Here is a 24201-nt window from a genome sequence, read left to right as displayed (position 1 = left end):
CCATGTAGATACACAACACACAACGTATGAAACATGGGCACCATCAATGCACTGACTGTGGATAATTAAAGATTCTCAGCCATTCCCCTCCAGAGATGCTTAAAACTCTTTAACCATTCTATTTCCCCCACCTGGGATATCCAACAAGGTCACTGAACCCCCCATGTACATACACAACATAACATCATGACAATGCATTTTCAACATCATCAACATTTCATCTCAATATCATCCTTAACATCAACATCACTTAATCTCAATGACATTATCAACAATAACAACATCATCTTACATTAACATAATCATCAATGACAACATTAACTCACATTAACATAATCATCAATAACAATAGAGCTGTCAAAACGGGCTAGCCCGCAACGGGTTGAGCTAAAAGTGGGCTAGCCCAGCTCAGCCCACTTTTGGGTGGGCTAGCCCAGCTCAGCCCACTTTTGGGTGGGCTAACAAAATGCCAGCCTGGCCCAGCCCACCACGGGTTGGTGGCTTATGCGGGCTGGCCCATTTTTCTGCCTTTTTTTTTGTAAAAAAAAAATTATTCCAAACAACTTAAAATAAAATCCAATATAATAACCAAACTAAATCAAATCCAAACATTCAATATTAAAGTGATTGAAGTCTTCAAAATAAACATTCAACATTAAGATAATCGAAATTTAAATGTCATCAAAAATAAACTTCTAAACTATTGAAATTAAACATTAGAGTCATGGACTGTGAAATCTAGAACAACTTCCTCTTCTTTCTCAGCATCACCATTAATTTCATCTACAAAGACAAAAAAAACAATATCATTAATAAGTCAAATAAATAAAACAGCACACCAATAACAAACTAAAAATTATGGAAAAATAAATGTAAATTACCAATATCTTCAAAACCATTTATCCAATTTTGGGTTAAAATTAGTGCTTGAACGTTGGAAGGAAGAAGACTAGCGCGATACTTGTTTAGCACACGAGCACCAAAGCTAAATGCCAATTCACTAGCAACAATTGTTATAGGAATGCTTAACACCTCACATGCCAATCTACAAAGATTTGCATAACGTTCTTGATGGTCCTTCCAATAACTCAAAATATCCAACTTAGGAAAAAACTTTGGCTCAAGCGGTGTCTCAGCCAAATAGAGATCTAATTCAAACTTGCCATTGACATTAACATTTTGGCTCACATAATTGATATATTCCTATGACAATATAAGAATGTGAATTGCCAATTGGGCTTGCTCTGTTACTGAATGTGAATTGTCAATTGGGTTGCTAGCTACAAAATAAAAATTTAATTTCTTAACAAAAACATTATTTTCTTGAAAACTAGCATGCAACAAGGACATACAAACATTCCCATAGTTAGGTTCCCTGACCCCAACTATGGTATTAAAAAAAAATGTAAACAATAATAAACTCCCCTTACCTATCGTGAGCTCTATGTCAGTTTCTCTTTGTGTTGCTCAGAGACCTCTCTCGTTCATGTTTGTCAGTCCAAAACAAGGTTCTATATACCAAATTGAAGGAAATTTAGTGTACATTTCAGAAACAAGGTTAATGACAACATTCGGAGTCAAACACCCCTATCAAAACATAAATGGTTGACGGGTGTTTCGGATTCTACTAAAAGGCGACATCATTTTAAAATTCTGATCACGCCAATGTGACCGAGGTTCAGTGAAGGTCATGAAAATAACATCAATGTTATAAAAAGATAACTTTTACAGCGTCTCATTCTCAAGGGTTTTCAAAGGAAATGTAAAAACACTCTATTACAGTACCCAAAACATAAGAGACTCTAAGATAAACTCAAACTAACTAAGAGAAAGGCTTAGAAGTCAAGATTACTTTAGAGAAGCTTTGAAATGGAGGATTGAGGAAATTTTCTCCACCGAATCCTTGAGGAGGATTCTAAGGATTTTGCTCTGATTAAAATGTTCCTCTTGGTGTGGGGGTTCAGCGACAAGCAACAACAGCTCGTGGTGGCCACCGGTGGTCGTGAGTGGTGGAGAAGGAGGTGTTAGAGTTTGGGTGGCGTTTGGAGAGGAGGAGAGAGTGAAAATCATGTTTTTTACGCTGAAAAACGTATTTATAATCTGCCGATCTTGCTTAGCAAGCTCGTCTCGCTAAGCGAAAGTCCACTTTTCACGCTTAGCGCGACAATTCATGCTTAGCGCAACTCCCTCAGCACTAGGGCTCGCTTAGCAGGCCAATTCTTGCTCAACACAATTCCCTCTTGGGTTGAAATTGCGCTTAGTTCGCCTTTACTCACTCAGCACAATTCCCTCTCAGGTTGGAATTGTGCTTAGCGCGCCTTTCTCGCATAGCGAGACATCAAAAGTTATTGTTTTTAAAATCGCAATGGTCAGACTCTGTCGCATTGTCTTAGGAATCTCCAAACAAAATTTGAAGATGATCCAACGGTTAACGAATCCGGGACCACGATTTTTCTAAAATAGGTTTAGGCAAAATTTGAAATCTCATAATTTCAACTTAGTTCAATAAAACTCCACATAGCTCAACATCTACTCAAAAAATCCACACATGACTAATTCAAGCCATACCTCAACTCATTCAAGTCAACTATATAGTCAAACAACACAATAAATACAATTAAACATCGATTTATAACTAGTAATATTTCAGGGTGTTACAATGGAATTATCTAACCTAGTAACAATCCATTTTATTCTCCAGTTTTGTTGGTCTGAAAGAAGGATGGGATGTGGACCAGATTTTGTGTTGACTATAGGGCTATCAACACCATTACTATGAAGGCCAGTTTCCCAATCCCAATTATTGATGAATTATTGGACGAACTCAATGGGTTTAAGATGTTCACCAAATTGGAATTGAGGTCAGGCTACCACCAAATTCTCCTCAATCTTGTTGATTCACTCTAAACAAAATTTTAAATCATTGATGGCCACTTTGAGTTCTTGGTCATGTCGTTTGGCCTCACCAATGCACCTTCCACCTTTAAAGTGGCCATGAATGATTTCTTTTGCAATCTTCTGTGTAAGTTTGTATTGGTTTTTTTTACGATATCTTAATCTATAGTCTAGATTTGCAAACACAATTGGAGCACCTGCGACAAGTTTTGGAGTTATTACAGACAAATAAATTATTTGTCAAATTCTCCAAATGTGCATTTGGGGTCATGCAAGTGGCTTACCTAGGTCACCTTATTTCTCAGCAAGGGGTAGCCCCGGATCCTGATAAGTTAAGTGCCATTGTTGTTGGGCCGCTTCGATATTCCATTACCACCTTGTGTGTCTTTTTAGGTTTGGTTGCATATTATCGCCGCTTCATATGCCACTTTATTGTCATAGTCAATCCCGTCGATGACCTTTTAAAAAAGAATTCCATTGCCACTCTACAACATTTCAGGCATTGAAGTCTGCTATGACATCCTTGACTATATTGGGACTTTCCAATTTCTCTTAGACATTTGATGTTATGATTGACGCTTCTAGAGTGGCCATAGGAGTTGTGCTTTGTCAAATCTCCCATTTGATTGCTTTCTATACTTGGAAACTCAACATTCATATGCAACCAACTTCAACATATGAAAATGAGATGTTTGTTATCACCTTTGCAATCAAAAAGTGGTGCCATTATCTCATGGGTTGTCATTTATGAGTTTATATTGATCAACAAAGTTTATGTTGCCTTGTTAGTCAAACTATCCCAAATCAGACTCAACAAAAATGGTTGGCTATGATTTTGATATTATTTACACTCCTATATGTGATATTGTTGTTGCAAATGCTCTCTCTCAAGTTTCATATACTTCTCAACTATAGGTCATGGTTGTTTCTGCTTTCCAACCTATAATTTTTGAACAACTATGTCAATTTTATACTACTACAATTCTAGGAAAAAAGTTAAGACAAAAAGCAGAGGAAGGTTCAGGATCCAAAAGATTCCATTACCATAATGAGTTCCTATTTTTCAAACATAGACTTTTCATTCCCTTAGAGTTGGACTTGTGACCTTCCCTTCTTACATAATGCCATTCAAATACATGGGGAGTCAAAGGTACCCTTGCATGGCTTATTGCTTCTTTTGCATGGCCACATATGGCCATAGAGGTGAAATTTTTTGTTCAAACCTTCACCATATGCCAACAACATAAGACACCTATAAAGAAAAATAGAGTAAATTATAGGATCAAAGTATCCTACTTATAAATAAAGACATATTACGTTAGTTTTTATATTATGATATGTTTCTATGCTTTTTCTTCCTCCCAAATTGATTCTCCCTTCTTCCTCTCCCAAAACTCTCTTTTTCCCTTATACACCCAAACATGTTCCAGTAAAACTATGATCCCAAACTAGTCAACCGTTGGATCATCCTGAAATTTGGACACCATATTCAAAACTAATTTTTGCACACTACCACTATTGGGATTTATGAAATAATGTCTATATATAGAGAAATTTCCCTTGCACGGAGATAGTGAAATTGAGGCTCTAATCCCTTTTTCTTTTCTCTAATGCTTGGAAATCCTAATAGAGAAACCAGAGGAAAAGCTTGAGGAATCTTACGAAACCGCTAGAGACGCTACTATCACTGCTAGACTACACATGTGAGCCTGCTTAGAGGTAAGGGATGACTTTATCGCAATTGGGATTAGAGTGAACATGTGTAAGGATCCTTAGAGGATCAAATTGAGGTTAATTTTGGGGGTCTTTTATGCATTTTAATTTTGCCTATACAATGATAACTATGAATTGCTCATGTTTGACTGGTCAATTGATTCCTTGATGCGAATTGGATGGTTAATTGAGTGTTTAGCTTTGAATGTTACAAACCTAGAAATTTGAGAATTCTTGATGCTTGCATGTTTTCTTGAAATTGATTGAGGGATTTTGTTCCTCATGATGTGATCACATATTCTGTGCTATTCGTTTTGAATTTTGGTTTGTTTTAAGGTCTGAATTGTGTCTCTTTTGCTTCGCAAAATGGAGGTTTGTAGCGAAACACGACCATGCTTGATGTGAGCACACCCGTGTTTAGTGAAAAACAGTTGTTTTAAGCCTGTGCTATTTTCCTGACAATGTGAGTTAACTTTTAGCTTGAAAATGACTAAGAAAATGATTGAATTAGGTTTTCTGTTATTCATAAAAGTTGTATGCCTGGATGTTAGCTAACAAATTATGTTGGTTTCACCCAATTAGGAGTTGTATAGCTCCCTAGAGAGTCAAATTACTAAGCAAAGGTTGAGCTGTTAGGATTATGCAATGATCCAATGTTTACCTTAGGTTTAGACATAGTTAATGATCAAATCAGTTTTTGTAGATAATTGTCTTAGCTTTCAAAGAAGATAAGCATGAAATTAATAGGATTACTACATCCTATACTTATAATTTTACTCTACAAGGGTCGTAGTAACTTAGGAGGAAATGTAAGGATATACTTGTTTACTATATAGGTATGTGTAGTTGCTATTAACTGAATGAATAAGTGAATATTATATGCCTTAATGTTGGAGTATTGCTATTGTGTGATATATATGATGTATGAGAAGTGATAATATAGTTCGATTTAATATATATATATATATATATATATATATATATATATATATATGTTTTATGCCATGTAAATATTACTACTGTGAGATGTGTATATGAATCATGAGGCGCAATGACATGATGTTTTAGGATTATGAAATTGTGAATGAGACTGAGTATAAGTGAAAAGATGAGCATGTGTTAATTTGTGAGATACACGTGAACATGTGATGGTAGATGACATTGTGAAATGTTAAATTATGGACATGAAATATGGTTGCGAATAAGTGTTCGGTTAATACTTAATATGATATTACTTGTGTTATGAATTGTGAATTATATAATAATTCAACTCATGTTTACCTTGAGAAAAGTGTTTATGCGCGAGGTGTTAAAAGGAAAGTGTAGGGTTCCAAGTTAGAAACTTAAGATGTTAAAAAGGAAAGTGTAGGATTCCAAGTTAGGAACTTGAGGTGTTAAAAGGAAAGTGTAGGGTTCATAATTAGGAACATGAGGTGCTAAATTTTAGTGCAATGTGTTAAACGTGTTTGAAAATAAGTGTGAGGTCATGAGTATTGTATAATTCATGAGCAATGTCTGTATGCAAAAGTTGTTTTAGGAAGTTAAGGCCTTAACGGATTCTTCAGAGTCTAGCCCTTGGTGGTAAATACACTCGGTTTGAGTGCTCTTTTAAGCCTATGTTGATTCCATATGGTTGGAGCATTCTCACAAAACAAAGTGATCTTGATTGGTCACTTTATGATTTCACTTAGTGAGAGTGACCTGACATACTCATTGTGTGGCGTGTCTTGTTATGTACTCCTAGGCACCCTGGTGTTATTTTTCACTGACATGGTACCACATTGCATATAGGATTAAGTCTTAGTGTATCGGTTGCATAACGCCTGTATGATGATCATTGTGACTTGTTATGTCATGGTGTGTAATAAATTGTTTAAGTGTGAGATGCAATATTGTATTTGAGATGTGTTGATGTGAATATGTGATTAATTGTGAAGGCATGAAATGTGATTTTTTATTAAATTCTAGGACAAGTGATGTTACGTGTTAAGTGTTGAAATGATGCGAATTGTGTCAAAGTTGAGCCTTGTTATACCTATATTGTTGTTATAATTATATTATTGTTATATTTTATCATACATGTATGCTTTCGTTTATCTCTATTTGTTGAGGAATGCAATGACTCACTCCTCGTGTGTTGTTTGTGTGTGGATCTTGTGATGATCTTAAACCGTGTGTTTGTGGGAGTAGATGATTAGGTGGATTGCTCTAAGGAGCCTCGTGCTGGAGGACGCCAGTACATAATACTCTGATAGGATGTGACATTGGGACATGTGTTTCTGTTTTAATTGCATCATATTCCAAACATGTTATTTTACTTTATTTTATTCTAGTGTTTAACTTGAGTTCTTTTGTAAACTTGAACGATCTTGTTGTGAGCCGGAAATGTTTTTGATAAGTTTTATTTGCTAACAGTGAATTGAATGTGAATCTTTTACCCACGTGAATATACTTACGATTTTATTAAATAAAATTGATTTAATTAGATTCCGTATTTTACATGTTTTTATTTATTTATATACATGTTGGGATAGAGAGTGTCACAAATTGCATGTATGATAACATGTTTATTTTATCCTATGTATAGGGTGCATTCCTATCCAAGATTGTTAAATTCAAGTTTGAGCATTGCACACATTTTATTCTCTGTCTAAGAAAATTTTGATAACATTTCCCATGGTTCTCTAAGTATATGACCTAATTGAGGTGATATTATCACCTTAATTAGGTGTGTACCTAAAGAGCAATAAAATTACAATCTCATATTCTTAGATGAAAAAGAGAGACACATAATGATATATTTTTATAAGAATTTATAATTTCAAATTGTCTCAACTTTTTTATACAATTCAAAATCTACTTGTATACTATGCAAGACATAATATAGAAGTCTTGAACAAGAAACTAAGGGGGTGTATTGGATTATGATTTTAAAAGACTCTTTTTGACATGAAAAAATGTTGTGGATTTTAAAAAAAGATTTTGTAAAAATGTAATGACTTTTAAGATTCTTTTTAAGGACTTTTGTTATTAAGATTTTATAATTTGGGTTTTAATGAATTTATATAAGATTTAAAATGACTTTTTTGGATTTACAAAATTTTAAAGGATTCCATCAATTTTAAAAAAATATTCAAAATGACAAGAATAGATTAAAAAAATAACAAATAAATGATAATAAAAAAACAAAATCAATACAATTTTTCCAATTTTAATAGTTAATTGATAATAATTTCGTGTCCTCTTATACAATGTTTTAAAATTAACATCTAATCATTCCTCTTGAGTTTGAAATTTAAATAATAGGTTCAAAATTATAATATCAGTAATAATGAAAATGAATATTTATCTATTGATTCAATTGAAAATTTTGTAAAAAAGATTATAATTTCTGCAATATCTATATTGTCTTCAACAAAGAAAAATTATATCTAAATTATGTAAACCAAAATGCTTTGTCAGGATGTGATTTTTTTTTTCTGCTTTAGAATCTAATGACATGTAGTGATATGGGTCTATACAGGGCGATGAAGCCTCTTCACACATGTGGCTGAGGCATTTGGCCCCAGTGGTGGACCTGCATATATACGAGGGTGTGCAAGTGCACCCCCTGACTTTGGTAAAATTATTATTAAGTATTTTAAATTTTTTTATTTTGCTTCCCCTAATCCTATATATTTGAACCCACTGTTCTATAGATCTGTGTATAGTTAAAATTGTACAAATACACCACCTAACAAAATTATATAATTTATTTGTTTCTATTTTATTATTATTATTTTTATCTAACTAAAGTAAATTTTTGTCTTTTTCTACCCTTTCATTCCTTCTCTCACACGTTTTCTTCTCATTCCATAAAAGTCTTCTTTACTTTTCTTCTTTCTCTTTTGTTACTTTAAGTTACTTGCCTCTTTCGCTTCTACTCTTCACGTTTTCTAGTGGTGACTCTTCCGCTTCTACTTTAAATTTTCCCTCTTGTTTGCATAGAGGAGTTAGAAAAATAGAGAGCTCATGAGCGTTATATGAGGCTGCAAGTCTACAAGAGCAAGGAAAATCAAAACAAGCAAAGAAAGATTTAGGTATCAAATTACCAATAACTGTTATAATTTATAAACGTGTCTCTGGTTATATGCTTTTTCACAAATCTTTTTCTTTTTTTCCCCTTAAGTTTGATATATAAGTAATATATTTACATATTAATCATGTTTGATGAATTTATAGATTTTTAATTTTTATGGATATTTTAAATTGAGAATTATTAATTTCTTTTAAATTGTAAATAGATCATGGATAGATTTTTGAATAGGAAATTACCATCAAATGAGCAACAATCTTCATCAAAATCTTGTGAATCAAGTCTCCAACAACAATGAATTGAAATTAATTTGGAAGACTTGCCATCAGATTCAGGAAAGCGAATTAAAATTCCAGCATATCATCCTAATGATCGAGATAAGATACGGAGAGCATATTTACAAAGAGGACCATGCCAACCTACTCAACATAATTTTCCCCAAAGAAAAATTGGAAACTCTTTAAGAAGATTTTGTCCTTCTTGGTTTAATGAATTTGGCAACTGGTTGGAGTATAGCATAGAAAAAGATGCTGCATTTTGCTTGTGTTGTTATCTTTTTAGGCATGATTTTGGAAAGCAATCAGGTGGTGATACATTTGTGATAGAGGGATTCACAAATTGGAATAAGAAAGAAAGACTTTCATCTCATGTTGGAGGTCCTAATAGTCCTCATAACATTGCTTGGAGGAAGTGTCAAGATTTAATGAATCAAAATCAACATACTGAAGTTGCTATATCTAAGCAATCTGAACAAGTTCGTGACTTGTATTGAAGGTGTTTGACAATGTCAATTGATTGTATTCATTTTCTATTAAAGCAAGGATTAGCTTTCCGTGGTGATGATGAATCAACCATTTCTGCTGACCAAGGTAATTTCCTGGAACTTCTTAAATTTCTTGCTGAACACAATGAATCAATAAATCATATTGTCTTGGAAAATGCTCCCGAAAATCATCAATTAATTGCTCCAAAAATCCAAAAAGATATTGTTAATGTTGTTGCATTGGAAACCACTAATGCTATTATTACTAATCTTGGAGATGAATTATTTGCTATCATTGTTGATGAAGCACGTGACATATCAAACAAGGAGCAAATGGCTATTGCTTTGCATTATGTTAACAAAAAAGGAAGTATTGTTGAGTGTTTTTTTGGTATAGTTCATGTTAAAGATACTACAACTTTATAATTGAAAATGGCAATTGATGAATTGTTTTGTAAACATGGGCTTAGTATATCAAGAATTCGTGGACTAGGTTATGATGGTGCTAGCAACATGCAAGGGGAATTTTGTGGTCTCAAAAGTTTGATCTTAAAGGAGAATTCATCTGCTTTTTATGTACATTGTTTTGCTCATCAATTACAACTCACATTAGTTGCTATTGCAAAAAATCACATTCAAGTTGCCTCTCTTTTTAATTTGGTGTCCACTTTATTAAATGTTGTTGGGGGATTTTGCAAACGACATGACATGCTTCGTGAAAAACAAATAAATTATGTTAGAGAGGCATTGGGAAAAGGAGAAATTCCTAGTGGACAAGGTTTGAATCAAGAAACTAGTCTTAAACGAGTTGTTGATACTCGTTGGGGTTCACATTATGCAACTTTGATCAATTTGATATTGATGTATTCTTCTATAATTGATGTTCTTGAAATTATAAAAGAAGATGGATCAAATGCAGATAAAAAAGCCGAAGCAAATGGTCTTTTACATTTGCTAGAGGATTTTGATTTTGCATTCACATTGCATTTGATGAAAAATGTCTTGGGTATTTCAAATGAATTGTCACAGGCATTGCAAAGGAAAGATCAAGACATCATCAATGCTATGAACTTGGTTAACATCACAAAGCTACGATTGCAAACTATGAGGGATAATGGATGGTAGTCTTTACTGCAGGAAGTAAATCCATTTTGTAATAAGCATTTCATTAACATTCCCAATATGGAAGATATTTTTTTTTCTTCTGAGGGGAGATCACGACGTGGAGGTAAAGCTCAAGCTATCACAACTAAGCATCATTATCGTGTTGAATTATTTTATACTGTTGTGGACATGCAACTTCAGGAACTTAATGATCATTTTACAGAGACAAATACTCAGTTGCTTCTTTGCATGGATTGCTTGAATCCAACCAGTTTATTCTCTTCTTTTGATAAGGCAAGGCTAATTGAATTTGCAAAGTTTTATCCATATGAATTCTCTGCAATTAATTTAGTGATGCTTGATAATCAACTAGAGACTTACATCATTGATATGCGTAGCAATGTAGAATTTTCATCCTTGAAAGGAATCAAAAATATTTCTGAGAAGTTGGTTGAAACTGAAAGACATATTGTTTATCCATTAGTTTACCTTGTTTTGAAGTTAGCAATGATTTTGCCTGTTGCCACAACAACTGTGGAAAAAGCCTTTTCTGCCATGAAAATTGTGAAAAATAGGTTGCGTAATCGGATGAGAGATGCATGAATGAATGATTGTCTAGTGACTTATATTGAGAAATATGTGTTCAATAAGATTGACAATGAATTGATCATTCAACGATTTCAAAACATCAAATCACGTAAAGGACAATTATAAGTATAAGGTATGTAATTTATTTGAATAGATACATTAAAATTTTATGATTTTAGTACTTATGTCTTTATCTTCATATGCATAATAATAATTATTATTAATTTATATTATTTGAAAAGTAAATTACTCCCATTAACTTAGGCTGTTAGTTCTACCACTGTTTGGCCCTTTGGTGTTGTCAGGTTCAGGTAGATGCAGCTTGGTAAAACACGTCTCTACATTAACTCCAGTGGTTCGCACACCTACCAAAAAGCTTGATAGCAAAACGTCTTATGGGAAAAAAATAATAAAGAAAGAGTTCAGAAAAATCTGAAGGTCTAAGGTGAAATTGTTTTATGAGTAATTTTATCAAAAATCATTTAAAATTCACTTAAATTTATTATAAAAAATAATATATTTAAATATGTATATTTTAAATATCATATAAACATTTTATTTTATGAATGGTAAAAAATCTTAATTAAATACAATAAATTTTATTATATTCTTTAAAAAAATGTGATAGTCTTGATTAAATATTACAAGATTTATTTTTATTATTTAAGTCTTGATTAAATATGACATAAATTTTTATAATTTTTAAAAAATCCTAATTAAATGAACTCCTCCCAAGGTAAAACTATGAGACTAACTTAACCAAAAACAAGATAAGTATATATACACACACCTTACTAAGACTTTTGAACAATTAATGAAATATTTAATTTTAAATTTTATATGATAGAGATAAATATATATTTTAATTTTAAGTATAAATTATATTCAGATTTTTGCAAATGTAATATATACGACTAAAATACATTTTCGTGATCTAAAATATAAAATAAGCATCAAGTAAATTATAAAGCCGATCATATTTACTTAAGCTTTAAAAATGAAAAAGTAAAAAATACTCATTATTTTTTATAAAATATGATTATATTTTTTGTTTTTTTATTTAATTGTCTCATTATATAGGAAACTTTTAAATATTAAAAATTATAAAAGGAAATTGGATCCCAAATATCTTGAACTTGTAGCACGTGCTTGATCACTTTTCCTGTGCGTAAATTATACGTGTTGGTTGATTCATCGTCATACGAACAGATTATTTTTCTTTCTTTTTTTTTTTCTGAAAATAGTTCCTCGTTTTGACAGAAAAGTCAAAGGGATATATGATTTTGTCGATTCCTGCTCGGTGCTGTGTAGGTCTTCTGGTCTAGGAATCATGTTCCTTTGGCGCATTTTCTTATGGTTTATATTTTTTAGTTTATAATGCTTTGTAACTAGCTAGAAATAATCATTGCCCCAGTCATTCCTCAAATAGTAAAATGGTCGTTTTGTCTTTCAAAATCAAAGCCCTATTCAATGTCTTAATCTTGCTATATATGGTTAGCCTTTTAAAAAAATTCAAAATATATATTTTTAATTCAGAAATGAAAGAATATTTTTGGACCGAAAGCTTCATTATATTTTATTTTAATGTGTTTTTAAACCCATTGGAGGGTTGTTTCTAAGATTAGGCAGTGTTATGTTTAGTGGCCCTAATGACATTGGAGAATTATCTGTAGTTGAGAGTCTATGGCATTAATAATCATAAAAAAGATGTATTAATAAGATATAACAAGTGCGGGATTATACTGCAGTTGTGCATATTCGACCTAGACCTCATTGGTTGCCAAGATGATGGTTTAACAATTCCATTATAAGCTCAGGTATTTAGATTTTTTGCCTGTACGTAAGATAGATATTCTTACACTTAAAAGTTACGAGATTAATCCTTGAAGAATAAAAGTTATGAGATTAATCCTTGAAGAACCTAATCTGAATCTTTGCCAACATATTTAAAAAATCCAATAATAATATATTAAATGTGTTGGATCTTGTTTGTAATTTAGGTATTTTAGATATCTATTTATTTTATGAAAATATTTTTTTATTGTTAATTATAAAAACGTGATGTTACTTTTACCATTTAAGGTTTTGTATAAAAAAATATAAATTGAAAAATAAAGTAAAAATGATGTGATATATTTATTATGAACGAAAAAGTGAAAGTGGAGAGATTAGGTATCTATTTGTAGGGACGGTTCAAGGACTTGAGAGGCCTAAAATAAATTTAAAAATGAGGTCTTTTATTTATTCATAAAATAATTTATTAAAATTATCATTATTTTATTTAAAATTATTTTTTTAGACTTTTTGTGATGTAAAATTATCGATTAAATTGTCATAATTAATTTCATTTAACATTTATTTTTCAATAGACAATAACATCAATTTGTTCCATCTTTATTGAACCATTGTAGATCTTAAATAAATTTTTATTATTTTTAACTTTAAAAAACTCCATGAACTATAGCAATAAAAAGATTAACGGTTACTTATAATATTTTAATTAAAATTTATTTTTAAATAAATTTTATAATAAATTTTGTTGAGATATATTAGTATTAAAAAAAAAATTGAGATCTTTTTTGTTGGGGTCTAAAGCCCTTGCTTGGACTCCTTGAACTTTAAGTCGACCCTATCTATTGGTTAGATTTGGGTTCTTTAATGTACTAATTTACTAAAATAAGTTGATAACTCTACCTAAGGATCATTTAAAATTAACCGAAAGCTTCATTTCATTTTTTTCTCTATTTATATTTTTTTAAAGATCACTAATTTTATCCGCCAGTGACAATCCTACTTAAGTTTAATAGAATTATCATGAATAAAAAAAAATCTTAAAAGATGAGTAAAATTCGATCAAAATTATTTTTATCAAAAAATTGAACTTAAATAATATTTAAATGATTCCATTTCAATTAACTTTAATATATTAATTATTTGTATCTAATCTTTTATTTATAATTAATTTACACGCACAATAGTTTTCTCTCTGTACCAAGGCAAGAGATTCAAAAATTAAATTAGACTATCGATACTAACATAGCAGAATCAGAAATTACCTTATTATTATTATTATCATTATCTGAAAAGATATTTAGTCACTATTTCAACTTTGTTAGCAGTTTGTTGGGTTATAAGTTGTTTAAAAGAATATTTAAACAGTGAAGAAGCATCGTTTGATAGTCTACCAATCACAATCATTATAAGATTACAATGTCTCTAATATCCGCATGAATAGAAAGAAATTGGACTCTTTCTTACACCACAATGGTGACTACCTAGGAGATTGTTTCACACTTTTTTTTTCTTGTAATGTTTCAAGAATTTTCAGAAATATTTGCACTATTTCATTTATGAATAGAATAGTCATTTTTAAGTAGTGTTCAATCGATTTCATATTAATCAATATTCGATTGATTGGTATGAAGTTATCAACAAAAAAAAATTTGTCTAAGTCACTTTATTTCTTTTTTTATTCAAGTTTCTTCTTTTGTCATCCCCAATTTCATTAATTCATTAATAATTAATAATAGATCATTCTATTTTAATTAATTCTATATTTACTTTTTATTAATCGAACCCCTTCTTTACAAAAAAGATAAAATAAAAACTGACGAATAAGAAACAAAATTCATCAGAATCATAATTTTTTTTGTAAGTGTAAATCAAATAGAAATTTATAAAATCTATGATCCTAGAATAGTTCCCTAGATAAAATAGAAGTAAGTTTATAAACAAGATTCAAGAATAAGATTATCTGATGAAAAGAGAGAAATATAGATGAGGATCCGAACCACAAAATATGAATGTTACAAGTGATGTGATATTAAAATACTCACCTTAATTCTTCATTTGAGTCCTGATATAACACAAATATATTATCCTTGACAGGAGTTATTGGACTGACAAATTATCTTTAGATATTTCAATATTTAGATATCAATAATAATGTTACAACTTTTTTATCAAGTCGTAAGTACTTAGTTACTCATAAGAGATAAATTATTTTTAAGCTATGACTTATTTACTAGTTATTTTCTACAAGTTAGAAATTATCTATCAGCGTTGTTATACAAATTTCATCCTTACGAGTCTTTTGTTCGTATTCTCCTAAAAGAGAATACCTACAATGAAACCCATTCAAGGTACATCTCCCCTCAGATATCACTCAATTTCCAGATTTTGATAATTACATTCCCTTAATTTCACTCTGCATGGGTGGTTAGGATTAGGAAAAATGTTATAAAAATGGTTTTCTTTCATTGTGCGTTATATTGGTCAAATACATCTCATGTACTGCAGAATCACATTATACCTGCTCATAATCTTATCCTGGTAAAGTTTATGTGTGCACCTCTAATTTAGGTTAGTTCCTTTATTCTAAATAAATACCCTTTTTCATTAGGATTTTTTTACTGCATCTGTATTAGGATTTTATTCTCAATAAAAATTTCTAATAAATTTATCTTGCATTTATTTAAGTTTCAATTTCACCAAGTGAATGTATTACAATTCCATTTTAAAACTAATTGAAATTAAAATAAAGAGAAAACCCTTAATCAATCATTTAAAATTACACGCATCACCGCCAAGCCATATCGGACCTTTAAAATTTGGACAAATAAATTATTAGTCAATCAGAAATTTGATTATTATCTTATCAATTCTTTAAGAATTTTATACCAAATTAGTCTTCCAAATTTTGATTTGCTATCAAAATTAATCTTTCAAAGATCTAAAATATAATCACATCCAGTCAAAAAAGTATATAATTACATAAATTTTGATGAAAAATTAAAGCGATTCCATAAGCATTTTTTTATAGGCAAGATATAATTTTTTTAAAATTAAAATGATATCAAACAAATATTTAAAAAACTAAAATGATGACAAACAAATATTTAAAAACCCAATTAAAAAATTATCTAAAAAATATAATTCAACAATAACAAATATTTTTATGAATTATTTTAAATTTTTAAATAAGAATATTTGTAGCACCTTTTTTGTTAAACAACATATTTTTTTTTGAATAAAAGTATATTAATTCAAAAAAAGTACTAAATACAAAGCATGACGATCCAATGATCCAGCCTCAAAACAACCAAAAGTTCAAACAACCCAAATTCAAAAGAACTTCTCTAAACCTATAACATCAGCTCTGCAATGCGAGCTCTAATCTTATTACTATATCAGTCCCTGTATGTTATCATATTTATAATGTTATTTCGTATAGTATCTATATCTTTTGGTTTCCCAAAACAATGTTCATTCCTATAGTTCCATAAACCGTAGATGGTTTCAGTTACTGCTAACCTTAGTAAAGTCGCCTTCCACCCTTTGCCAGATTCGTAGCAGAGTAACCAAATGATTTCTCTATCCCAGGTATCTGGTTCATGATGAAAACCGATCCACACCAGAATATCTTTCCACACTTTTCTCATAGTGGCACAACCAAAAAATAAGTGGGCAGTAGTTTCTTCTGCATCACAGAAACAACAGGTGTTGTTTGCAACCATTCCATATCTCACAAGCCGAGTTTTCATTGCAAGCTTTTGGTGGCAAGTGAGCCACAAGGTCATAACTGCTTGAGGTCTTGCTGCATTGCAGTACATCAATTTCCTCCAAGGCATAACCTCACCATCCTTTTTCCTAAGTTCCATGTAGATATCTGTCATACAAAATCTCTCTTTCATCATCATGTCTTCCCACTCCCCTTGGATAGACGACACTTTTTCTCTGTTATTCAAAATCACTTTCATTATCCAAGTACTATTTGGTTTCACATTCTCCTCCATCACGTTCTTGTTTTTGAAATAGTACGTATGAACCCAACGAACCCATAAACTATCTGCCTTCCTGCAAAGATTCCAGAGAAGTTTAAGCATAGTGACTGTATTCCAAATTTCCAAGTCGATAACATTCAAACCCCCATTTTTAATAGGTTTACAAACATTACTCCACGCAACTAGGCTTTTTTTACTAGTCTCCGCACTACCTGTCCACAGAAAAGTACGACAAATAGAATTGATCTTCTTAATCACAAACTTCGGTAGCGGAATACACTGAAGCCAATAATTAGTAATAGCGAAACTAATACTTTTGAGAAGCTGCAGTCACCCAGAATAACTTAGCAGTCTCGTGCTCCAGTGCTTTTCCCTATCCACAATTTTATCAATCAACATCATATAGTGATCAATAGAGAGTCGCTTTGTTGTGAGAGGAACACCGAAGTATTTGAATGGGAGTGATCCTTCCGCAAATAATGTTTTCTGCAAGATTTCAGCTTTTGTACCATTATCCACTCCACCAAAATAAATGCGACTTTTAGTGGCGTTGAGCATCAAACCCGTGGATTTTGTAAATTTATTAACGGCTTCCATCATGATCTCAACTGATATCGTGTCACCCTTGGAAAACAACAAAATATCGTCCGCAAACGTCAAATGAGTGATACTTAGTTTCTCACATTTCGCATGATGATTGTAGTCGGGATTCCTTTGCATCTTATACAGCACCCTATCAAGATATTCCATAATGATCACGAACAGGTAAGGGGATATGGGATCCCCTTGCCTCACCCCCCTTTGAGCCTTCATAATGTTACTGTAATTCCCGTTGACATTGAATCTGTAAGAGACCGTGGATACAACAAGCATTATCCAATTAACAAATTTCGTTGGTAAACCAATCTCATTCAGGATGGACTCTAAAGCTCGCAAATCGACCATATCATACGCCTTCTGTAAATCCAATTGGATCATACATCTAGGTGTGTCGCCCTGCCTACTATACCCTTTTATCAGCTCATACGCCAGCAGTATATGGTTGTGTATTTGTTGTCCAGGAACAAATGCAGCTTGGCTACAGCCCACGATATCTTGCATAACCTTACTCAATCTCATCGTGAGAATTTTTGAAATGATTTTGTACAGAGTAGTACAGCCTGCAATTGGTCGATATTCTCGAATTTTTTTTGTCTTGTCATGTTTTGGAACCAGCGTTACTAGCGTGCAATTTACCGCCATGTACATCTTCCCATGCTAAAAAAATTCTTTTACTGCAGCAGTCACATAAGTTCTTATAGTATTCCAACTAGCCTTAAAAGACTTCGCACCGTAACCGTCGATCCCGGGAGATTTCAAGTCTCCAATGCTATTTAAGGCCTTAAAAATCTCCTGATCAGTAACTTGCGATGTCAACATGTCAACCTGCTCTGGTTTTACTTGGGTGCCTACTCTCATTGCCACTATATCAATAGCTTGGATCGTTTTTGTGTTATCCCCCATTAAGCTCTTATAAAATCTCAGCACCTCAGCCTCAATCTCGTCCTGATCTTGAACAACACTGCCATCATCCAATTCAAGCTTGTCAATACGTTTTGCCTTATGTTTGGCTCTAATTGAGGCATGGAAGTACGCTTTATTTCCGTCCCCCAGTTTGAGCCAGTCAAGTTTTGATCTCTGTTGCAGAATTTCCTCATCAATCTCGTTCCACCTAATCACAGTTTCTGTACACATCTTCACTTTATCAATTTTCTCTTTATTAATCTTGTCATTTACAAGCGAGTCTTGAGCTTCAGCAAGATCTTCCCGAGCTTTGGCCAGCTGGAGTTTCGTATGAGCAAATTGTTTTGACAGAGTACCTAAAACTTTTCTTAATCTTTTCAATTTCTTCCACACCACTACCATAGGACTACCATCAACAGGGCTATTCCAACTCTGCGCGACAGCGTCATCAAAACCTGGTAGCTTGGTCACACAATTGAGAAACTTAAAATTCATCTTCCTGCAAGGGGGTGTTTCCTGCCCAGTCAGGTACATTATAGAGTGATCAGAAACACTTGGGCGTAAAACATGTAAAATGGTATCCTGGTGTTTGAAACCAATCTACATTGCAAACCATTCTATTTATCCTTGAATAAATAGGATCCACGCTATGTTTGTTAAACCATGTGTAATAATCACCTTTGGATTCCACTTCAAATAGCCCAACTCTAATAATCATATCTTGCAGGTCCTTGTATTCAGCCTCAGTTACTCGATTCCCACCAATTCTGTCTTTTGTCCTTAGCACATTGTTGAAATCACCAACTATATACCAAGGCCCTTGATGTTGGATCTGTTCAATATCATGCCATAACTTCCTCCTATGCTCCAGTTTGTTTTGTGCATAGACAACAGTCAAACAAAAGCTTAAATTCCCCTGCATATCTTTAACTTCGCAGTGCACCATTTGATCCGTACTAATAATCTCAGTAACGTGTATGTTAGCATCATTCCAGTTCAACCAGATTCTTCCATTTGGGTAGTGATTATAATTATCTATATAGCAACCCGGAAGATTGAGCTTGCCCCTAATAACCTTCGCCTTTTCTTTTTTAACCCTCGTTTCCAGCAGGATGTTTATATCAGCTCTAATGGAGAGGAGATGAGAGCTAATCTCTTTATGTTTACCTGCTTTGTTGAGCCCCCGTACATTCCAGGATACTAACATGGGCCTGGATCATCTAATGCTCTCGAGTTCTTCGAAACTTCTAGAGCATCAAATCCATTTGTACATCGTAACCAGTTTGGTGTTGTAGTCTTCTTATGGTCCTTTCCTCTTTCATTTGCATTCTTTGTAGGAGTAATCCACTCTTTACTTGGCTGTACTTGGAAAAGTAATGGTCCATGATCATAAGAAGTACTCCCTTCAGGTTGCTTTGCTGGAGTTACCTTTGGTACAGTCGTTACTTGTATCTGCTGTTTTCCTGTGTTGATCGCTTTAGCTCTAGGCCTCCATTGTTTTTCCTCTCTTTTTGGTTCACCACATTTATGCCCAATCTTTTGGAATTTGGGGCAGAATTCTGGTTTCCATTCAAATTCTATGGCCTGCTACAACTTGTTTCCACTTCTATCTCGGATGGTGATCTCTTGCGGTAATTCCTTTGTTATATCAACTTCCACCAATATTCTTCCATAAGATACTCGAAGTTTGCTCGCCGTACATTCATCTGTCACGATTGGACTACCAATGGCACTCACAATTTTTTCTAGTGTGTTATCGCCCCATAGGTACAGTGGTAAATATGGAAGTTTAACCCCATAATGGTAGGGTTCTTAGCAGGTCCTTTTTGAGGTTGAAATCTCTTCTCCATTCCCTAAGCAGTACCGGCATGTTTCTGATTGTATAAGGGCCCTTCATCATTACTTCCTCTCTTTCTCTGTGTGAACTAAATCGCAGAAGAAAGTACCCTTCATCATGATAATACATGTCAGGAAGGGGAACAAAGTTCCAATTTTGCATCATGAAGTGCTTAACCGAATGCATACTCATATCAGCCCCAAGAACATACATGATTAAGGTTATATCACAGAATTTCAGTTCTGATTCAATATCCTCATCTTCAATCATTACTTCGACCTCCCCATTGACTATCTGTGGCGCAAAATACTTTAATGGCATCCCCTTCGCCGGATTTCTGTTCTCATTTACAACATCCACCCACAACTTCTGTTGTCCGTCATCAATCTTCTTTTCCATTAGGATTGTTGTTTCTTCATCAGTAGCCGTTGGTTTTTCCCCAAATCTGGGATTTAGGTTTTCTGCAGTACTCCGTTCATCTTCTTCTATCTGTGTCACTTGTTGTGCTAGTTGGTTTGATTGCGGTTGTGACGTCGATGTCGACCCCTTTTTTGGCCGCCCACGCCCCATCGAAAACCAAAAATCAAGCTACACTCTTTCCCTCAACGCTTTCGCCGATCTCACCCACCATGAATTCAAAACCACTCGTCTCGGTCTTCCCCCTACCTTGCTTCGATTCAAATGTCCCCAGAATCAACAATCCCGTGACCGAAGACGATGTTAGTGGGATTCATGGCGACATCACCGATCAAAGGCTCGGAATCGATGAAAGCGACGTAACAACATATTTTATCTTAATCTTATATGTTTTTCTAAAAAAAATAATCTTAATCTTATATATTAAGTATCTAGTTCTATTTTTTTTTAAAAAATATTTTTTAATTTTAATTTTAAATTTAAATTTAATTTGATTTAATAACTAATCCAAAAAATTTATTTCCTAATTATCTCAAGCTACTCTCTTTTTAATCTTTATATGTATATGCATACTTTATTTTCTAAACCACTTATCTCTTGCAGTAAAAAAACATACATTTATACATCAATAAGTAAAAAAAATTCGTATTGCAATATAAATTATTTGTCATAATCACATATTAAAAAATATTTATACTTTATAAATTTTAAGTATATAAAAATATATTCTGTCCAAAAAAAAGTATATAAAAGATATTTTCTCTATGTATTTTACTAGTTAAAATAGTAATTAATTTTTTAAAAAAGTTAATATAATAACGCCCACAATGCCAAAAAAGTAAAGTAAGATTTTTGTCCGAAATAAACGTTATATTAATTTTTAAGCGAAACGTGACAAGTTATTATAAGATAATATGGCAAAGTGCAATTGAAAAAGCAAGCATAGCAATTAGCATAGGTAAAACGTGGGAATGAATAGGATGAGATTGAGATGATAACAACGAACGACGCCGTATGAACCCCTCAAACCGTACAACACGTATCTTCCATTATTATAAATCGAATCCAGCTCCCATTTCTCTCTTCCTCTCCTTTCTCGTAGCTCCACATCCCTTCATTTCTTTCTCTCTCTCAGGTTTCTCTCTCTAACATGTTCTTTTGTTCTAGATCTAACCATGTTTTAAACATCATTGTTTCTTCAAAATTTTGGCAAAGATTTGTCTTTTGGTTTGGAGTGTCAAACATAACCTGTTTCATAGGACAGATCTTCTTTCCACACGTTACTATGTTGTTGTTGTTGTTTTTTTTTTTTTTTATGGGGATTGGAGATTTTTTTTTGGTCGGCATTGGAGATTTTTTTGAAGCCACCCTTTTGGGTTCTGGGTCTGGGTGCTTTTGGAAAATGGAGGCATTGTTTTTTTGTGGGTTAATTTGAACTAAAGGTTGGCTTTTTGGGGTGTGCCTTCATGGGTCTCTTTGACCCGGAAAAATAGTTTGGAAATTTTTCATGATTTGAGCTTAGATTTGTTGGTGATTTGTGAAAATTCTCTGAATCCTTATCTGTTACAATTTTAAGATCTAGGTCTCAATTTTGACATGTTATGAGTATAATTTTGTTTTATTTTATTGTATAGGCGTTCTACTGTGGAATAAAGTTGATTTTGAAGATGAACTGTTATGGTCTTCAGCAGAACGCCTTTGCAGCCTGTGAAGAGATGAGAGGCCCTGTGAATTTTGTTGAACAGAAGGAGCCTGTCATTTGCCCTAAGCCGCGCCGAGTTGGGGTTGTATCTAACATGCCTATGAGGCATTTGAGATGGCATTTCAAGTAATTTATTGGAATCCATTGCTTCCCTTTTGAGTTTTGATGACATTAATTTGTTTTTGAAGCCTTTCAAGGTCTGATCTGTTGTGTTTTAATTTTTCTTGTAGTCCACAGGCTGAGGGTTCTGACTCAAAAGCTGGGGCAGAGCTATTAGAGATAATGTTTAAGAAGGTAAGCCATGACTTTTTGACAATTTGTCTAGTTTTTATTTTGGCCTAGGAAGATAAATATGTCAATTAGGATAGTCTTTGTTTCCTTTGGTAGACATTTTTTTATGTATTTGAAACAAAGTTTTAAAAAATGGTTTGTTACCGTGATTTTGGTCTTGATGTCAAGGTTTTTGGACTTTTTGCAATTGCAATTGTGGCTGCATTGGTTGCATTGAATGTCCAAAAATGTGCCAAAACCGCAACTGCAAGCCTTGATTTAAAACTTTGTAGAGTGGTTTTGGGTTTAGAGGAATGTAGTCTTAAATGAAAATATGATTATTATTGAGGGGTCTTTTTGATAAATTTCATCGATCAGAGTGTAATGAATGTTCTCTCACATACATAACTTTGATTTATGAAATGGTATGCTTATATGAACAGGAGAGCCATGGGGAGGAATTTTCAAATCAGGTAGCTTCATCTCCTCCATTTTTTTGTGGGTCTCCTCCGGGCCGAGCTGCAAATCCCTTAGTCCAGGATGCTCGTTTCGGAGATGAAAAGCTTTGTCCGACATTATTAATTTCATCGCCCTCAGGTTTACTATCTCCATCATCAGCGTCACGCAAAGGAGGGTGTGTTAGGATGAGTTTCGGACTTAAACCGGCTGCAGTTAGAGTAGATGGATTTGATTGCCTCAACAAGGATTGCCAGAATTCTAGGATCCCTGTTGTTGCTTAAACTCCATTCAGAGAAATGTATATAGAGGAAGCTGAGTGTGACTGCTTATAAAAATGACTTGACTTAACTAGGATGAATATCTTTGAGTAGGTTGAGGGAAATGCTGAAGAAGCAAACCTTGTGTTCTTGAGAAGGTTTGATGTGTAAAGAGAGCATCTTCTTTTTATAATATATGGTTGGATCTGAGTGTTTTCTAAATAATTTTTAGGTCATCACCACGAGAATGTCCTGTATAGAGATTTGGTGATTTTGGTTATCAATTTTGTGAATATGGTTAGCTAAATTTGAAAGAACTTTTATTGTGTTTAATGAAATTAAACCGGCATTTATAAAGAGAAATGTCATTTTCTAGCCCTTATTCAAAGTTTATGGTATCCATTTTGATATTTGGTGTGGAATATTGTGATTTTTTATGCTTAGAAACAGTGCTTTGTTTGGTGTGGAATATTGTGATGATAGAGGACAAGTAACAGTGCTTTTTCAAGACCATTGACAATCATATATTTTTTAGATTAGTATGTAACTATGTATTCATTAGTTTAATTTAGGTTAGAGAAATGACCATTTTTTTTTAAAGTTCTTTTATATGAAGATGAAAGAAAAAAATGATTATTTTTTAAAAGCAAGTTAAAATCAAATATTGCATTTCTTAATTGTGGAAAATTTTCTCTTGGAACGAGGAGTAGCTTAGGATGATTGTTTTCAATGTAAGCAATGTGAGACTGTTATGTCTCTCACTAAGATTCTCATATCTCTAAATTTCACTTGGGCAGTGTTTTAATTTGAGCTTCTCTTCAAAAGTAGTTGTTCT

General features: G+C 32.8%; 3 protein-coding genes across 3 annotated transcripts; 1 reads left to right on the top strand and 2 right to left on the bottom strand.

Annotated features, from left to right (window-relative positions):
• Nucleotides 1-709: 709 nt before the first annotated feature.
• Nucleotides 710-18040, bottom strand: LOC114398549. Its single transcript, XM_028360733.1, has 4 exons — nucleotides 17256-18040; nucleotides 16452-16994; nucleotides 882-1045; nucleotides 710-783 (listed from the first exon to the last, which is right to left on the bottom strand). The coding sequence occupies exons 1-4, from the start codon at nucleotides 18038-18040 to the stop codon at nucleotides 710-712; spliced, it is 1566 nt and encodes a 521-aa protein (XP_028216534.1).
• A 138-nt stretch (nucleotides 18041-18178) lies between these two features.
• Nucleotides 18179-19631, bottom strand: LOC114398548. The gene is made up of 2 exons (XM_028360732.1): nucleotides 19038-19631; nucleotides 18179-18940 (listed from the first exon to the last, which is right to left on the bottom strand). Exons 1-2 carry the CDS (start codon nucleotides 19629-19631, stop codon nucleotides 18179-18181), a joined length of 1356 nt encoding a protein of 451 aa, XP_028216533.1.
• Nucleotides 19632-21616: 1985 nt separating this feature from the next.
• Nucleotides 21617-23746, top strand: LOC114400828. The gene is made up of 4 exons (XM_028363472.1): nucleotides 21617-21813; nucleotides 22313-22506; nucleotides 22611-22674; nucleotides 23094-23746. Exons 2-4 carry the CDS (start codon nucleotides 22346-22348, stop codon nucleotides 23388-23390), a joined length of 522 nt encoding a protein of 173 aa, XP_028219273.1. The 5' UTR covers nucleotides 21617-21813; nucleotides 22313-22345; the 3' UTR covers nucleotides 23391-23746.
• Nucleotides 23747-24201: the final 455 nt, after the last annotated feature.

This window comes from Glycine soja, chromosome 19 (assembly GCF_004193775.1).
Source record: "Glycine soja cultivar W05 chromosome 19, ASM419377v2, whole genome shotgun sequence".
In the NCBI taxonomy this organism is placed as follows: Eukaryota; Viridiplantae; Streptophyta; class Magnoliopsida; order Fabales; family Fabaceae; genus Glycine; species Glycine soja.
The sequence above is the reverse complement of the archived record's forward strand: the minus strand, read 5'-3'. Positions and strand labels throughout refer to the sequence as shown.

Bases quoted from the DNA above. Each gene is read 5' to 3' on its own strand.
- LOC114398549 (XM_028360733.1), bottom strand. From the start codon at position 18,040: ATGAGATTGAGTAAGGTTATGCAAGATATCGTGGGCTGTAGCCAAGCT. The intron at 16,995-17,255 runs GTGACTGCAGCT...GAATCTTTGCAG, and splicing joins AGACTGCTAAGTTATTCTGG to GAAGGCAGATAGTTTATGGG. The intron at 784-881 runs GTAATTTACATT...TTGTCTTTGTAG, and splicing joins AAATGGTTTTGAAGATATTG to ATGAAATTAATGGTGATGCT.
- LOC114398548 (XM_028360732.1), bottom strand. From the start codon at position 19,631: ATGTTAGTATCCTGGAATGTACGGGGGCTCAACAAAGCAGGTAAACAT. The intron at 18,941-19,037 runs GTTTGCAATGTA...CTGACTGGGCAG, and splicing joins ATTCAAGGATAAATAGAATG to GAAACACCCCCTTGCAGGAA.
- LOC114400828 (XM_028363472.1), top strand. From the start codon at position 22,346: ATGAACTGTTATGGTCTTCAGCAGAACGCCTTTGCAGCCTGTGAAGAG. The intron at 22,507-22,610 runs GTAATTTATTGG...TTTTTCTTGTAG, and splicing joins CATTTGAGATGGCATTTCAA to TCCACAGGCTGAGGGTTCTG. The intron at 22,675-23,093 runs GTAAGCCATGAC...TTATATGAACAG, and splicing joins TAGAGATAATGTTTAAGAAG to GAGAGCCATGGGGAGGAATT.